Source organism: Haemaphysalis longicornis, unplaced genomic scaffold (genome assembly GCF_048455015.1).
Source record: "Haemaphysalis longicornis isolate Haplotype H1 unplaced genomic scaffold, Haemaphysalis longicornis Haplotype H1 scaffold_1, whole genome shotgun sequence".
NCBI classification, from domain to species: domain Eukaryota; kingdom Metazoa; phylum Arthropoda; class Arachnida; order Ixodida; family Ixodidae; genus Haemaphysalis; species Haemaphysalis longicornis.
In genome coordinates this window covers 319,736,233-319,752,166 of record NW_027526203.1, presented here as the reverse complement: position 1 = coordinate 319,752,166, position 15,934 = coordinate 319,736,233, and the positions used below count along the sequence as shown (strand labels likewise).

Sequence of the window (15,934 nt, the reverse complement as noted above, 5' to 3'; positions counted from 1 at the left end):
TATATATATATATATATATATATATATATATAAGGACAGAAATAAGGGTTGGCAGTCAAGAAAACCTCGGAAAGCAAATGGGAGGATGCGGTAGGTCATTGAAACAGATAAAGAATTCGGAAAGAAAGAAGGGTTGGCAGTCAAGAAAACCTCGGAAAGCAAAGGGGAGGGTGTGGTAGGTCATTGAAAGAGATAAAGAATTTGGAAAGAAAGAACTGTCTTATTTCAACGAGCCCTAATTTCCTATTCTGATTCACTACATGCATACCGAGGGCCTCTGTTCTGGCAGTCTTGATGCCATAGGGAATTTAAGAGGGTTCAACGCTGGTCGACCACTCTCGACATGTCGTAGACACTCGAGTCACGGCCTGGGGGTTAAAAAGAACGTCCCCTTCACTCCGAGTAGTCTGATTGGCGCTGGCTACCACCCCCAAGCGCAGGAAACAAAAATAAATTAACATAAATACCCCAGAAAGTGTAGGGGAAAATAGCCCCACCGGTAGCGTAGTGGTCATCGCACCAGACCGGTATTGTGGAGGTCGTGGGTACGGATCCCACCCGGCGGGCATTTTTTCTCCGCTTTCTTTCTTTTTTTCCAGATTCTTTATCTATTGCAACCACCTACCACATCCTCCCCTTTGCTTTCCGAGGCTTTCTTGACTGCCAACCCTTAATTCTGTCTTATATATATATATATATATATATATATATATATATATATATATATATATATATATATATATATATATATATATATATATGAGAGAGTGAGGAGAGAGAAAGAAGTTGAAAGATATCTTTATTGGATTGACCACTGCCCCCTTCACGCATTCCGTATATGCTTGCGCTATAACTGGCGACAGTCACACTTACAGGATCAATCTCACATTGACATTTCTTTTTTCAAGCTTGCGGTCGAGGTGTCGCGTTTCGCGAGAGCATAAAGTTTTAGCGCTCTTAAGCGAATTCCAAAACAACCAATGGGATCCGTCCCCATTTGAGTCTGGCTTTATTCCTCGCATTGGGGCCTGTGCAACTGCATTTATTTCAAAGATTATGTGTCACATCTTGGGTAAATATGAAATTACTACTTAATTAGGGGCTCTTCTGTAGTGGCTGCTGAGCGCAAGAAGTGGACCGTGGAAACTACATACACGTTACATTAACACACTTTTTAAAATATTAGTTACCACTAAAAACACCCTGTACAACCTTACTGTCAACGCAGTAATGCAGTGTCCAGCACCGGCAGCTCTTAACCGCTGGGGCGCAGAACACTTGAATATACACAACGACGTACAAATGTTCTCGACATCGTTCAGTAACGTTGCCTCACGCCAAATTCACGTTTGTGCGAACAAGTGTCCATTTGCACTTTTTCGCACATTTGGTCCAGTTCATACCATGTCACTGTGACTCCCTGAGGTGGTCGCAGTCAAAACCCGGGCGTGCCGCGTTTTCCCGCGGTCGTACTGTATCGTACCGTTTTGGATCATCAGCGTAGAAGCTTGACGGGTTATGGAACTGTCCTATAGGCCCTATTTGAGGTCTTTAAAGTGCTACTGAGCGCACCCTTGGCACTATTTATTTAATAGTTACCAGACCGGAAGGGTGGTAAGATGGTGCATCAACGACGAAGCAGCGTTTGGGGCACCGCCTTTAAGCCCTGGAACAACGACACACGCCGGGTCTCGCCTTGGCCACTATCCAGGATTCCCTTCGCAGCTGGATAAGTCGCAAGCTGGAGGTGAGCGTGTCTGTTTTAGTGACGAGAAGCGACCGGCGGCGCACGTTGTTGGTCCTGCGGGGTCGGCAGCGCAACATGCTCTGCACGGCGTCCTTGACTTCGGGCATGCGGGCCGCGTAGACGAAAGGGTCCACGAGTCCCTTGCAGATGATGAGCGCGTTGGTGAGGATGCCGAGCGCCATTCGGGTGCGCATTGGCACGTCGTAGATGGGGAAGGCGCACTCGGTGCACGTGAGCACCACGAACGCCACTGCGGGCATCCAGCCCACCAAGTACGTTCCCAGGATCCAGAGCGTGGTGTAGGCCGCCTTTAGGTTACGGCGCAGCTGGCGGGCCGACGGGAAGCTCACCAGGCCTGCTCGGTGGCGCTGGATGACGACGAAGATGTGCGAGTAGATGAACGTCATGAGGATCAGGGGCGTCGAGAAGAGCACCAGCAGTGTCAGGCTGAAGGCGCGGCCGCGCACGAACCCCACCTGGGTGCAGCCGGGGGACTGGAGCCCCTGGCCTGGCACCGACGAGAAGTACACGAGGAAGATGAGCACGGGCAGGGCCCACAGGACGGCAATGGCCAGCTCTGAGGAACGACGCGTCACCATGGCCGCGTAGTGCAGGGGCCGCAGAATGCCCACGTAGTGGTTGATGGCCAGCGCCAAGAGGTGGAACGCAGACGCCAAGAGTCCCGACAGCCGGAACACCTCGAGCACCAGCACGATGCAGCGCTCCTGGGCCCCGAGGGAGATGCCGTAGACAGGCAGGTAGCTGTTCAGCACCAGCCCGGTGGCCAGCAGAAGAGCCGAGTACGCGTCGGCGAAAGTCAGCGAGAGGCTGAAGCAGAGCGTGGGCGACACGGGACGCCGCAGCCAGCGCAGCGACAACAGCACGCCCGCGTTGAACAGGAACGCCAGGAAGCAGCCCACCAGGAGCACGGGCACGGCGAACACGTACACAGCGCGCTGGTCCTCGCCGAACGGAGACCCGCCGGAGGACGACTCGTTGCTCTCCATCGGGGTGTCTCACCACGAGTGGCAGCCGACCGCCGGCTTCGGCGCGCGGCGCGCGGCGCGCGGGCGGCGCTCGCGTCTCGGGTCATGACGTCGGGCTCCCACGCTGCAGCTTGGCGCCGCGGGTTGCTCCGCGCTGGACTTGACCTTGTGAAAACACCTCCTCTTCTAACTGGGGCAGTCCGATCGCACGTGGACTGCCCCGAGGGGCGTAGTATTGCACAGCTGAGCAAAATAAAGACGGACTCAAAAATTGCTTTCATCAATTATTCTTCACGGGTTTTTCTTCCTTTTGTGCGTTTTTATTTTTGCTCATTAGCTCGATTACACGGTGATGCCGTATATTATGCTACAACATAAGAAACTGCCCAGGAAATCTCTATTCTGGGGCGTTTTAGTTTTTTTTTTTGTAGCTTTTATATACCAGAGAAAAAGTCAGGCTTCTTGAGCTGAGTGTTTTGTGGCTAATCAATGACGGTATTACATAGCACCAGGTGTGATTATTGAAATATGCAGTATTTTTTTCTAACTCAGCAATTTATTCCTTGAAGCTTCAGATAATAAAACTTAAATTTCATTTTCATGCAGTGACCTGAACATGTGCCTTAACTTGGGCGTATCATGCCCGCGTGAAAAAGCCGAAGAGGGGAGGGGGAGCTTCAATTCTTTTAGAATGCACGTGTACGCGATGGTTATTTAATTTCACGTTTCTGCAAACCCTTTTTGGTCCTGGCTTACCGCCCTTTTCAGCTTTAGGCTTGTAGCAATACCCATTCATGTTGGATTGAAACATGTCAGAGGGGGCTCAAGCGCCCTTTAGCCATCATGCACCCCCGCCCCCCTCCTGGCCTTTTGTGGTGACCTTGCTTTTGTGTTCGCCTGTAAATTAAAGCGTTTGTTCATGTGCCCCGCCTTTATGGCATAGTTGAAGCACTAAAAATCTGAGCACGAACACATATAACACGTGAGCGCCTGTTCCAGAATCGCAAGCTAGCGTCTTTGTAACCCATAGAAGAAGGTAGCGGAGGGGGAGGGATTATGGAGTGTACCGAGAGGAAGGAGCGGCACAAAATAGAAACTGGTTTTTGATGTTTTTTCTTGGTACGCGATTCCCAATCAGTCCGCATATGTACCATGCTTTTAAATGTGGAATTTTTAGTCTGCATGTAAAACCGCTAGTTATTCTACTAGAAGAAAAGTGGTTACCTAGTGCTTTTGAGCAGGGTAGTAAGCATCAGAAGGGTAAAACGGCCTAATAAAGTATCAAGACAAAGCAAATTGCATGCAGCGGTGCTGCGAGTGTTTTCCGTAATACATGCAGCCAGTGCTTCCCCAGCCCATTAGGTTGTGACATTTCTGTTTACGTCTCCTACAGCCTCCATCAGTTCCGCCTAATTCCGCTGCTATAATCTGCCTCGATATGTACTGTCCTGCTTTTCATTTGGCCGCTTCGAACCGTGAAAACTCATTATATCATAAATGTCGAGAGGGACAGGCAGACAGAGAGAAGGGGGGGGGGGGGGAGAGAAAAAATTCCCGCGCCTTCCCGCGAGGGGAACACGAGTAAATGCAGAGCATTGGGGCCTCAGTACTGATTGAAGGCAGTGTTGCTTCCATCGCTTCTTCCGTGATGCTGGAGTAGCAGACACGAGTAAACGTGGGCACGAGCGTCAACCAAGGAAGGAAGGAGCAACGCTGTGACTGAAACACGAGCGACCACTAGCCGCTATATTTGCAGCGCGTGCAGTAGAGGGAGAGCAGTACGGGGGGGGGGGGGGGGGGGGGGGGGGGGAGAGCGCACATGCGCAAGCAGCGCGCGCCCTTCCTCGCTCCACCGCGCTGCTATCACGCACCTGTTACGCCGAGACCGCGACGGAGCGAACGGGCTGACTACGACGCATGCGCGCGCCAGCTGCTGTTGAGAGAGAGGAGGGAAGGAGAGGCGCACCTGCTGCGGACGCGAAACTGTTGACACCGTCCGACCCAGGAACAGGCGAGACTAAGAAATGCTCTGCATTTAAAAAACGTTATTTCCAGGAATATCAGTTATGATGTATCTTGAAAACGGTGCTGGGGGTTAGGTCGGGTTGATGGCTGTCGGCGTGCAATGATGAGCGACATCGGCCTCTCTGGCAGCCAAATGGGCCTGTAGGTCTGGCCCCCCGAGCTGCGCAGTGCGCCACCGTTCATCGGAGGGTATTTCGGGTAACGGATTTTTTTCGGCATACATAAGCCAAGATCATATAGCATGACATGACCGCCACATAAGCAGCAGGCCGAAGTAGGGTACCGAGGTGGGTAGATATGGGTCAGCACGGCAGGATTTGGAAAGAGGCCTGTCTGAAGACGGCGCCACGTGTGGGCTTTAGAATTATCTAAAGTTTTGTCCGCCAGAGGTTAGATCAAGCGGGAGAGGCGGTAGTGCATAGTTATGGTATCGTGATAAGAGACCAGGCGATCCCTCGCGGATCGCGCCCCCTGTGCCCAGCCCGGATCGTCAGTCATCGGGCCTGTTCATGGGCTGCCTTAATCCCTTCGAGGCCGAAAGGGGGGGTTGTCCGGGTCAGAAGAACTGTGTGTCGTAGGGTTCGGGCAGGAAATCCTGTCTATATATATATATATATATATATATATATATATATATATATATATATATATATATATATATATATATATTTCACCACTTATTGAAATAAGACAGAAAACAGAAATAAGTGTTGGAAAGAAAGAAAGTGGCGGGCATTTTTCTCCACTTTCTTTCTTTCCAAATTCTTTATCTCTTTCAGTGACCTACCATATCCTCCCCTTTGCTTTCCGAGGTTTTCTTGACTGCCAACCCTTATTTCTGTCTTATATATATATATATATATATATATATATATATATATATATATATATAGTAAGGAAATGAGGGGCTCGTTGAGGAAATACAGAAAGATAGGTCAGCAGTCTACAACGCCAAAGGAGGCATAGGGGTGTGGTTAGGCTCTTTTCTTTTTCACTACGGCCAATTAAGTAAACATTTTTTTTAATTATACAGAAGAAAGAAAGAAAGAAAAACACGCGCCCAGAGTGGGGACCGAACCCACGCCTTTCGATTACATGTCGAATGCCTTACCAATACCACCCTCAAGCGTCAGATATACTTCGAGTAAATATAACTAGCCCAGAAAGTGAAGGAGAACACAGTCGCCCAGATAGCCGAATTGGTAAGGCATTCGACATGTAATCGAAAGGCGTGGGTTCGGTCCCCACTCTGGGCGCGTGTTTTTCTTTCTTTCTTTCTTCTGTATAATTTTAAAAAAAATGTTTACTTAATTGGCCGTAGTGAAAAAGAAAAGAGCTTAACCACACCCCTATGCCTCCTTTGGCGTTGTATACTGCTGACCTATCTATCTATCTATCCATCTATATATATATATATATATATATATATATATATCTATATATATATATATATCAAAGTTGCAGTCCTTATTGCCAGTGCTGTTTGGCGTTTTAACAGTGTTTTATAGTGCCGGCACTATAAAACACTGTTAAAACGCCAAACAGCGCTGGCAATAAGGACTGCAACTTTGATATGTGTCCTTACGGAATCCCTCGTCCCGTACGTCTCTGTTCTACATATATATATATATATATATATATATATATATACCCGCAACGAGCACCCACCAGACACAACACCGCAGCAACCCCTGTCGAGGATAGCACCGCAAGATCGCGCAGCGCTGCACATACTTTCCACGGGGACAGTGAGGACGCTGTCAAAACTCCAGCTCCGAGGTACAACCTTAGGAAATACCCTGGATCGGCCCGCCGAGTGCAGAGTGATTGACGTGTCCGCCCCGAGCCCCAGCCGACTTCCTCTTCCTTAGGTGACGTAACACTAAAATCAAAAGAATTCTTAAAAGTCAGGAAAATTGTAGACAAGCGCGTACGCCATGACCTTCATGTTCGTGCCCTTCAAACATATAAGCTAGGAGGTATTGCACCCAAAGGGCTTCGTATTTCACTGCCTGCTTCAATGAAGAACCTATCTAACGAGAATGTAGAAAAATGGAATCGTATACTAAACACCGCTTCTCTAGAATTACTCCAGGTCACAATAGAGCCCTCTGAAAAAATGTTAACGTCACTTGTGGGAGAGGAACGTCGAGTCCGGGAAAGTGCCTTACTTTCAGCGCCGGAACTCGAGGAGCTGAATTTGTTTGAGAAAAAAAAAACACTTGAGGTGTCAAAAACGAAGTTTAAAAAAACTCGCAAGGGATAACGTTACGGGGCATGGCGGGTCGTATGCGAGGGGCGTCAGACAAGAACCGAGTCTGCCTCTTGTGGATGCGGTTGACCGCGGGGAGGGTGTTGACAGCATGCCGGGGGAACCGCGGCTAGGTGTTGACTGCGGCGGCGTGGCGGCAACATCGTTAATTTATCGAAGATTAAATTAGGCGCCGCTGAGATATCTGTTCTGTCCCGGGGTCTCACATTTTGCCCGAGCAACGGGAAGTACTCAGAATTAACACTCCTGAAAGATCTAGATAATTTTGCCCGTACTCTGCGGTTACGAGAGTACGTCTTCGATAAAAGGTGATGGGGAGAACGCCAAACGTTCTTTCGTCGCCAAGCACCACTGGACCCCCAGTGCGCAAAGGAAGGAAAATTTCGACTTGTAATTCGTGCCGTCCAGAGAGACGTTTTCCAGGCTACCAGTCACGCTGAACCCGTAATCACAACCTCACAAAAAACGAACAGAATGCTCTCAATGCATCGAGTAACCGACAGGACGTTGTAATCGAACCAGCTGACAATGGAGGGGGGATTGTTATTCTCGACCGGAATGATTACGTCAAAGAAGAGGATCGGCAATTAGGCGACCGGAAATTCTATAAGCCCCTTCTATCAGACCCTACTAAAGAACACCAAAAATTGTAAATAACGTGCTTGAGCAACTTGTGGGGGCCCGAGAAATTGATTGAAAACTTGCCACGGCACTAACATCGGCCCACCCACTGGTTGGCCAATTTCAAGTTATATAGATTACGTCATCCGCGATATACCCCCTCAGTTTCCATCATACTTACGGGACACAAACCATTTTCTCCAAGAAATTGAGGGCATGGTACTGCCGGACGGTGCATTTCTCGTAAGATCGGACGTGACCTCCCTTTATACCAATATTCCGCACAGCGATGGCATCAATGCCCTCATTCAGTCGTACAACGAACACCGCGAAGCCGACTCTCCCAGCCCGAGGGTTATCGAGGTATTAACGCGTCTCGTATTGGAATTCAACAGTTTTGAATTTGAAAACAAATGCTTTCTCCAAACAAGTGGCACTGCGTTGGGAACAAAAATGGCACCCAATTATGCCACCATAGTCACGCACAATATTGAAACGAAATTCCTCTCTACTTCAGACAGTTCACCTGCTCTGTACAAACGATTCCTTGACGACATTTTCATGATCTGGACAGACACTGAGCAACGACTTATTGCCTTTATAGAAGAATTCAACACAGTTCATCCTAATATTTCATTCATCTACGAGTACTCTCGCACCGAAATTAGTTTCTTGGACGTTCAGGTTCATGTTCGGGCGGGGTCCCTGGAGACAAGTGTGTACAGGAAACCTACAGACCGCCAACAGTACCTGCACTTCGAAAGCTGCCACCCACGTCATTGCAGGACGGCCATCCCTTATTCCCAGGCACATAGATTTAGAAGAATTGGCTCCAGGGATGAAGACTTTCGTTCGAACGCCAGCCGAAAGCGGGGCGTCCTCGTCAAACAGCATTACCCGCCGGCCCTTGTTGACGATGCCATATCTAGGGCGGCAAGTTTAAATCGTAACACACTGCTACAGGGTGACACGTGAATGATGGGAATAATTCCCGCGCTTATTTAGTCTTAACTTTTACTAGTAGCCCGCCAAACGTGAATCAAATTTAAAAAAAAGCACTTCAACATTCTCCAGCAGAGCGAGCGACTTTCCAAAATTTTTATTGATCCTCCACGTGTAGTATACAGGCGCGCAAAAAGCATAGGGGACTATCTTGTCCACGCAAAAGACAGGGACACCCAGCAATTAGGCTGCCGGCCGTGCACAAAGATGTTTGGTGTGTAAACACGTACAGACCACGAGGGTGGCAATCAGCACACATTCGATTACCGATATTCTGTACGTGGGTCATTTGATTGTGACTCGTCCAATTTGGTTTACCTATTGGATTGTGGCGGATGTAATATGCAGTACATAGGACAGACTGATGGACCTTTTCGAATGCGGTTTAACAATCACCGCTATCACACCAAAGCACTCCCAAACCTTCCCTTGTCCAGACACCTTGCGACGCAAAATCACTCTTTCGGTGACATTAAAGTCACATTCCTGCAAAGCAGTTTTTCTAGCTGTAGGAAGTGAGAACAATGTGAGTCTTACTTAATCTATAAATTTAATACCCTGAAGGGGGGGGGGGGTCTTAATGAGAGTCCTGGAACGATGACTGTAATTCGGGTGTACGAAAGAATGGTCCTGGAAAAAATGGTCCCGGAAGAAATGGTCCCGGAAAAATTGGTCGCGGAACACTTGGTCCCGGAAAAAATGGTCCCAAAGCCAAGGTAGGAAGAGAGAGAGGGAGACAAAAATTTATTGTACTAATGAGCAGGATGTTCTTAGGGTTGTATATCACGATTGCCCCGCGCGCAGAATCCCCGTCGCTAAAACCCAGCGACGTTAGCCCTATGTCTCATTTGCCCCGCGTGCAGTATCTCCGCGTGCCATTTGCCCCGATGCCAGTTTCCCCGACCAATTCTCCCGGGGTGATATTATGGCACGTTATTTTTTTAAGTGTCTATTATTTTTTTTAATTAGTGTAAAGTAAGCTTGGAAGATCTTCTTAAGAAGAAGATTGGGTATGCCGCTTTCCCGAAGTATCACTGGGGCGTTGTGCCTTCTTCCCTTAGCTGCGATAATTTAGATGAGAGTTCAAAGTACGATTGCGGTAAACGCTATCCCCCCCTCCCTCTCCGCTCGGGTCTAGGACATTTCGGTGCACAGACAGTTCGGTGTACGGACATTTGGGCGCATGCACGTTTCGGTGCGCAAGCTTTCGTGGAAACGAATTATCTTGTGTTTACTTGGTTTTTTTTTCGCGTAACTTGGGTTATGGAGCCCAATAATCTACTGCAGTGCTTGCACATGTACATTGATGTCATTTTTATTGCGCCAGTTATTTGAATAAATTGAGCATTTCAATATTTCTGTTTATACCTTGTTCAGGAAACATTTAATACGCAGCCAACTAATTAAACCCTTTCGCAGGCCCTTTTATTTACTACAGCCCTTTATAATGTAGATTCGCTCTTTTTTGCCGCATGCACAACAGCTAAGGAAATCAGCGGATGTTTACGAGGTATTTTGCAAGTAATTTTCTCTAAATAAATGGCACACTCCCACTATCGCAAGACAGCACCTTTACAAACATTCGGTTGCTCCCAAAATGCAGAAAATATCAAGTGTTTCGTGTAGGCAGCGCTGTGACGCTAAAATAAACTTGCAAATACTATTGTCGGCAGCTCTTTTCTTACGGAGACTAGAATATCGTCATGAAGAAAGAATGGGCCTTTTTGAAGACAGCTGCAACTTTTAGCTCTCTTAAATCTTGCTAAAGCGTGTATGAACGGTTCCAGGCCTCGCAGTTGTTTGTGCGGTTTTAATCAAATTACTTGCATTAAAATTTTTAATCCATGCTCAGCCCTTCCATCCATCCATCCATCCATCCATCCATCCATCCATCCATCCATCCATCCATCCATCCATCCATCCATCCATCCATCCATCCATCCATCCGTCCACCAAACCATCAAACCATCGGTCCGTCCGTCTGTCTTTCTACCCAATTTTTTTGGTTAGATTCTGATTTTAGCCTCAAAGGCGTTAATTTCGGCCCCTTATAGTGATATAAAGCATTCCATCTCTTTCTCAACCTTTTAGCTAAAACGCAAAGGGACAAAATAAAACCGAAAAAAAGTTCACATCCGAATAACTTGAAGAGAAACACGTTGACTGGGCCATGGGACCATTTTTTCCTAGATGGTCTCTGGGATCATTTTTTGTGGGACCATTTTTTCCGGGACCATTTTCTCCGGACCATTTTCTCCGGGACCATTTTTTTTCCGGGACCATTTTTTCCGTTTCCGCTGTAATTCGTACGCTGCATGACCATTGAGGCATTGTGACCCCGGGACATACGAGACCTTGTAGTTTTGTTGTCCGGTTGCTATGCTTACATTAAGCCCTTCGTGTGCATCGGCCTTTCCCGCGCAAGGCATTGCACGTCTGAGGTGCGCAGGCAGCCTGTTGCTCCAGGTGTGAAATTGTGCATTGAAAGGCCAAAAACCTACCGCTATATTCCGCGGGAACTATACTTGTCTCGTCCGCTTCCGACCCCTTACCAACACTACCCTACCCGCCCCCGCTATTTTTTTTTTCTCTCTCATTTCCTTGTCTCAGCGCTTAGCAATCATAACACGCCTCATTAATAGCCAGATTGTACCCATTGCCTGTTTATGTCACCAGATGGCATACCCATTTTATCCTTGGGAAATGTGAAATCGAATGTTGAAGCTTCCAATTTCAACCAGGCGTGTAGCAAGTATTTTATTTTGGCGTTTGTTGAGGCTTATGCCTCGGGCGTCTTGTATTCACATTGTGATCCCCAATGCTAGTGCTCACGGGGTGCGCGCATCCTTTCTGTCTTTTCGCTCATGTTTTGCTTTGCTTCTATTTTCCATTGTTTCCTTCATTTTCTTTTGTTTTCTATTTTTTGGTTGCCCCGGAGGCGCGGCACACACTGACGGTCGCCTCTCTCTTCTTGTTTTCATGTTTTTACAAATTGCCGCCCTCGGCCATATTTTCGTAGAATAAGCCCAGGGGTCCACGCGTGCCGGCGACAGGCCGAGTGCTAACAGTTAACACGCCGTGCATTGACCTGGCGCGACACGACGCGACGCCGTGTACAGAGGGAGGCGCAGGCGGGTAAGAGGACTTTTGTGGGACCCCCCAAAAGCCCCGTTTACATTGACCCGACGAGGGCGCGTTGAGTCGAAATAAACAGGTTTTTTGGACTCGACCCCCCCATGTATAAGAGGACGGGGTGGGTCAGAGAGCCGTCGCGGCGAGTCCAGTCAACTCGGAGGCAGGGGGTGGGTTAGCTCGCTCGTCGGGCTGAGTCGGCGGGCCGCGGGGAGCAGAATACTGTATCTGCGCGGTTCTAACGCGCCCCCAATTGTAACGCGCGGGTAACTTCGCGCAGGAAAATTCGAAAAAAAAGTGTGACACTGACGGTACTGCGCAGATGGAAAAGACATGACACCACGTACCTGGAAGAGGGAGATTTTATTTGGCGTATGCACCTCTGGAAGCCAAAAATGAATTGTGCTTCACAAGGTTGCTTATCCAGCTGCTGCTGGAAATAAAGTTATAGCGGGGAACACTGAAGCTGCCTGCGATTTCAAGTGCCTTGATCTTCATAATTCTAAGCGTTAGGGGCTAAGCAGAAGCACAAAAAAAATGTGCAACAGCTGACCAGGGTATGCGGCATGCCATTGAGGAATCAGTGCGCCGAAATTCACTCACGTGGTGTTGACGGATTGTTTTTATTGGATTGATTTGGATTTTGCGGGTACTTAGTGTACGTTGCGCATGGGAATGCTGCTGGCCACTTTAAAGCCTATTTCGGTTTTGAGCCCGATTGTAACGCGCACACAAATATTGAGCTACCTTTTAGCAAGATAGGGTGCGCGTTAGAATCGTGAAAATACGGTAGCCCCTTTTCGGGGAACCCCGCCGCTCCCCTCACCTCGATTCTTTGGACGGGGTCATATAAACTCGGACGCGTCGAGGTAAGCTGAACCCGCCACTCAACTCACCCCGCCCCTGTCGCGTCCATGTACACGGGGCTAAAGTCGTGGAAGCTGTCTGACTCAAAATACAGTAAAGGGCCCCGCTTTCATTCTTGACCTTGCCGCTGAAGATGGTCGGTAGTTAATCCTTGTTACCGGAGACGCGCATGTAAACTCACTGCTCGTGGCGGCATGTGCTTTGCTGTTTTCCCCTCTTGGAGACACCGGATGTTTTTCGGCCTTTCGCCCCCCATGAACTTGCCGCATTTCCTGTCATCCCCACCACTCGCGTTCATGCAGATGTTCCTCGTCGCCCCCCCCCCTCTTTTTTCGTTTTTTTTTGTTTGTTTGTTTGATTTGTTTTTGGGGGTCTTTTTCGCTTGCCTTTGCAGAATAAGTTCTGTATGGTGTGTGTGGTCGTTTGTGTGTTTGTTTCTCATGTGGCTTGTGTTTCGGGGCGCCGCCCCCCACCCTGAGTCCGTACGATTTTTTCCCAAAGCTTTCATTCCTGAGGAAGACCTGTCTCAGGTCGAAACGTTGGAAATAAAGTCTCCGAAGAGCGTAATTTTACTTTGTATATATATATAGTAATGGCTAATCCCCTCACAAGGGCGCATTTCTATGCATCACCTGTAAATCCCCAGCATCATGTAGTGGCCTCAGCCACTTCCTCATTTAGTAGATTATCATCAATCATCATCGCCTGATTTTGTGTAATTCGGCCCTGATCGCCTAAATTAAAGGCTGCCTCAAATCTTCACCTTTCAAGATATATATATATATATATATATATATATATATATATATATATATATATATATATATATATATATATATAAATCTAGAGAAAGATAAACTCACAAAGCGCGCAGAAATAGTATAAGTAAAGAGTCGGATACACAGCAAGAACAATAACAAACAATGTTTACTACATTGTTTGTTATTGTTCTTGCTGTGTATCCGACTTTTTACTTATACTATATATATATATATATATATATATATATATATATATATATATATATATATATATATATATATATATATATATATATATATATATATCAAGGTTGCAGTCGTGTGTCCTTACTGAGTGTCCTTGAGTCCCTACTGTCCCTACTGTCCCCACTAGTGTCCCTACTGAGTGTCCTTGGTCCTTACTGAGTCCCTCGTCCCGTATCTTTCTGTTCTGCTATATATATATATATATATATATATATATATATATATAAATATAGTTATATAAAAGGTTACCGGCTATGAGGTTAGCTGTACGATAGAGAAGTCAAACTGAAAAACATAACAACATTTATTCTAACGTTTCGACCGGGGGCCGGTCTTTTATATTTCTTTGAAAAAGACCGGCCCCCGGTCGAAACGTTAGAATAAATGTTATGTTTTCAGTTTGTATATATATATATATATATATATATATATATATATATATATATATATATATATATATATATATGCAAGCATATACATATACCATGCAATCTCGGTAATTCGCCCCCCTTACTTCAGAAATTTGGATAATTCGCCATTCCCACACCCTTCCTTAGAAAATGTACGTAGCCCTAGCAACGAAAATTCGCTAATTCTACGCAAAATTACACACGCGCCGGTTAATTCGGACTGGAGGCACGTCAAGAACGGCGCAACTGAAAGGAGTTTTCGGAGTGCCATACATCAATTGGAGCACATGTGGTCAAATACGTCGGCACAAATTGTGGCGAACTGTTTTCGCCACAGCCGCTTTGTGCGGCCCGAGGCTTCCGAAAGCCCAGAACGAAGCGCGGAGACGGCAGCGACGGAAGAGGAGGTGGACGACATGGCATTCGTTGGCCTGCTTCCCTCCGAAGTGGAGCTTGCCGTCAACGTTGCAATTGAAGACGCCGTTATCGCTGCTGGCCAGTTGACCAATTACGAGACCATTAGCGTTGCCTTCGGTGTGGCGGATGAGGCGGATGAAGACCCGTGGCGGATGAAGACCCGTGCGATGAGCTGTGCCCGGTGCGTCGTGCCGAAAAAGAAACCGCAGGGGCTCTCGTCGTGCTTGAGTCGTTTTGCCGCGATTTTCCAGGCAATATACTTGCGCTAAAAGTATTGTCGAATTCCCGCAAACTAGTCCTTTCTGCTCAGCTGTCCGCAAAAAAAGAAGAAAACAACCAAGCATCACGGACTTTTTCCCCACCTATGTCCTTATCAAGGGTCTGCGCGGGGGAGGGTTCCAATCAAAAGTTTGTATGATATATTGCAATGGCTACAGGGCTCATTTAGAGGCTTCCAGCGACAAAATCACAACTCACGACGAGCTCCCCCAGATTATAACAAAAGCCACTGCCGCAAGAACAGTTCAAGTTCAGCTAATAAAGTCCCGAACGACTTCGAGCCATCTGGCGCCGAGCAGAACGTCGTGCGCGAACGACGTTATCGCCAGATGATATCCGTGCTGCCCGGTGCGCACAAAAACACGTGCAAAAACACATCTACAAGCTCAGCAAGGAGCATCGGAGGCTATTCTGCCCACGGCTGCAACCACGCAAGTCTCTCTCGCACATCTTGCGCGTAATCAGAAGCTTCAAGTCAGAGCCGTGTCAGATGCGCCCATTTGCATCAGTGGCTCTACATAGCGGACTCAGTGCGATTGAAGTGGTGGAAGCGCGTTGCAAAAAGATCACTTTCCCTTTCACCTCCACTGTAGTGTGTATTTTCGTGACGTCTGGACTCTCTATGTCAAGTGCTGTGATTTTAGACTGTCCTTTCACCATGCGGGAGCTCCTTAGTTCCTTAGCGTCTGTGAACCGATCGCCAGTACCAGGCTCCGACAAGGTTACGTACTCCACCTTACCCCACCTTGGTGAGAAGGCCCTTCAGCAGTTACTCTCCACCTACAAGCTGGAAGATGGGGCTTGTGAAACAGTTCTCAAACCGGGCAAGTCACCAGCAGACATGAACACCTACCGACCAATAACACTTTTGATCTGCGTCGGCAAGGTTATGAAAAAAATGGTTTTGGAGTGGCTGGTCTGGGACCTCGAAAACAGAGCAGTATATCCACCACAAAAGTCGGGCTTTATGCGCGGAAGGAGTAGCATAAATAATGTCCGTATGTTATCACGAGCCATAACCCACGAGATGGCGTTAAAGAGCATTGTCCTAGCTGTCTTTCTAGACATCAAACCTGCCTTTGACAGCGTCGCCCATGATGCTATTTGCCGAAAAATGACGGCTGCAGGTATCAGGGGACAGATTTTTACGTGGATAACTGACTATCATC

General features: G+C 47.5%; 1 protein-coding gene across 1 annotated transcript; it reads right to left on the bottom strand.

Annotated features, from left to right (window-relative positions):
- Window positions 1–832: 832 nt before the first annotated feature.
- LOC144170363 (adrenocorticotropic hormone receptor-like) lies at window positions 833–2,754 on the bottom strand. The gene has a single exon (XM_077700128.1). The coding sequence runs from the start codon at window positions 2,752–2,754 to the stop codon at window positions 1,660–1,662; it is 1,095 nt and encodes a 364-aa protein (XP_077556254.1). The 3' UTR covers window positions 833–1,659.
- Window positions 2,755–15,934: the final 13,180 nt, after the last annotated feature.